The sequence below is a fragment of the Mandrillus leucophaeus genome, unplaced genomic scaffold (assembly GCF_000951045.1).
Source record: "Mandrillus leucophaeus isolate KB7577 unplaced genomic scaffold, Mleu.le_1.0 Scaffold8, whole genome shotgun sequence".
Classification (NCBI taxonomy): Eukaryota; Metazoa; Chordata; class Mammalia; order Primates; family Cercopithecidae; genus Mandrillus; species Mandrillus leucophaeus.
In genome coordinates, this window is record NW_012108696.1 from 1,641,210 (window position 1) to 1,643,555 (window position 2,346).

At 54.6% G+C, this 2,346-nt stretch overlaps 1 protein-coding gene across 1 annotated transcript in view; it reads left to right on the forward strand.

Moving 5' to 3' along the window:
* ANKRD24 (ankyrin repeat domain 24) overlaps positions 1-2,346 on the forward strand; it is a 43,018-nt gene that overhangs the window by 16,260 nt on the left and 24,412 nt on the right. Inside the window, exons 8-10 of the mRNA XM_011967462.1 lie at positions 1,020-1,118; positions 1,308-1,414; positions 1,594-1,781. Of these exons, the coding sequence (XP_011822852.1) occupies positions 1,020-1,118; positions 1,308-1,414; positions 1,594-1,781 (394 nt within the window). The remainder of the gene's footprint in view (positions 1-1,019; positions 1,119-1,307; positions 1,415-1,593; positions 1,782-2,346) is intronic.

A 2,346-nucleotide genomic window follows, 5' to 3' on the forward strand; every position in this document is an offset into this window, starting at 1 on the left:
AAAATAAAATAAATAAATACAGAAGCGGGGCCGGGCGTGGTGGCTCCACCCTATAATCCCAGCCCTTTGGGAGCCAGAAGCAGGAGGATTGCTTGAGCCTGGGAGTTTGAGACCAGCCTGGGCAATATAGTGACATTCCATTTCCATAAAAAAAATCCAAAAGAAAATTAGCCAGGAGTGGTGGTGCACGCCCACACTCCTGGCCACTCAGGAGGCCAAGGCAAGCAGATTGCTCGAGCCCAGGAGTTCAAGAAAAGCCTGGGCAACATAGCAAGACCCTGTCTCTAAAAAAGCAAAATAAGGTAAAAATTAGCCAGGCATGGTTGCACATGCCTGTAGTGTGGGTCTCATGCCTGTAATCCCAGCCCCTCGGGAGGCCGAGGCAGGAGGATTGCTTGAGCCCAGGAGTTCGAGACCAGCCTGGGCAACACAGTGAGACCCCGTCTCTACAGAAAGTAGAGGGAACCACAGTGCTTGGGACTAGCAGTTGGCAGACCTAGATCCTAGATCTGACTCTTCCTGTGACCCCACTGGGTGACCCCAGGCCTGGTTGGGCCTCGCTTTCTGCATCTGTAAAATGCAAAATTTGCCTTTGTTACAAATCTCCCAGGGTACATGGGAATTTCTCATGAAATAAAGGGGCAGGGTCACACCCAGGCAGAAAGTCCCCAGAAAAGGTTGAAGTCTCACCCTACCCCTACTCTTCCCCCTTTTGTTTTTCTTCCTTTATTTTCTTGGTTTTTGAGACAAGATCTCACTCTGTCACCCAGGCTGGTGTGCAGTGGCGCCATCATGGCTCACTGCAGCCTTGAAACTCCTGAGCTCAAGCAGTCCTCCTGCTTCAGCCTCCCGAGTAGCTGGTTCCACAGACACATGCCACCACACCCAGATAATTTTTTTTTTTTTTTTTTAGAGACAGGATCTTGCTATGTTGGCCCAGGTTGGTCTCGAACTCCTTTGCTCAAGTGATCCTCCTGCCTCGGCCTCCCAAGGTGCTGGGATTACAGGGTTGAGCTACCACACCCGACAACCTTTTCTCTTTTGCAGTGGCTGGTGGCTGTCTCTCCTGTTCAGAGGTGCTGTGCTCCTTTAAGGCACATCTAAACCCCCAAGATCGGGTAAGCTTCTGGGATCTCTTTGGGGAAGATGTTATGCTTGAGGTATGCTGCCACCAAGTGGCAGTATCTCAGGCACCCTTTGAAAGCCTGAGAAAGTTCAAGGTGAAAACTCAAGGGCGGTTATATAGGCTTCTGCACCTCCTGGGGGTCAGTTTCTCATGCCATCGCATCCCTCCTCCTCCCTACCAGTCAGGTGCAACACCCCTCATTATAGCAGCTCAGATGTGTCACACAGACCTGTGCCGTCTCCTGCTGCAGCAAGGAGCTGCCGCGAATGATCAGGACCTGCAAGGCAGGTGAGCATCTCCCCTCCCAGCCAGTCCACCCTATGCTGTGTGACCTCGGGCAAGACTCTTAACCTCTCTGAGTAAAGCGATCTAGCCAGCCTCCTCTTCCCAGCCCGGCCTGGGTGCTGAGGTGGGCGTGGGGGCTTGGGGGATGTTCTCATCTCCTCAGTAGCCCCCTCCCCTGGTAGGACGGCCCTGATGCTGGCCTGTGAGGGGGCCAGCCCGGAAACAGTGGAAGTCCTGCTGCAGGGCGGAGCCCAGCCGGGCATCACCGATGCGCTGGGGCAGGACGCGGCTCACTATGGCGCGCTGGCGGGGGACAAGCTCATCCTGAACCTTCTGCAAGAGGCGGCCCAGCGCCCCTCCCCACCCAGCGGTATGCAAGCCCCATCTCCCCGCTGCATTTGCTTCTTGGCAGCTTCTTGTCACCCCTTTTCTTTATCGTGAATAGTTTCAAGGTACCCCCGACTGTCTGCATTCTAGGAGGTCTCAGAGCTTACCCAATTCTACTCAGAACAGTTTCAAGGAGCCCCAGGGCATTTAGAGTAGTCTAGGAGGGGGTCTGCTTCTCCTTTCGTGGGTCATCTGTACAGTAAGAACTTTGTTGGCCGTTGGTGGCTCACACCTGTAATCTCAGCACTTTGGGAGGCCAAGGTGGGTGGATCATGAGGTCAGGAGATCAAGACCATCCTGGCTAACATGGTGAAACCCCATCTCTACTAAAAATACAAAAAAAATGAGCCGGGCGTGGTGGCGGGCGCCTGTAGTCCCAGCTACTTGGAAGGCTGAGGCAGGAGAATGGGGGTGCGTGGTGGCGGGTGCCTGTAGTCCCAGCTACTTGGAAATCTGAGGCAGGAGAACGGGGTGAACCCGGGAGGCGGAGCTTGCAGTGAGCCGAGATCGTGCCACTGCGCTCCAGCCTGGGCAACAGAGCGAGACTC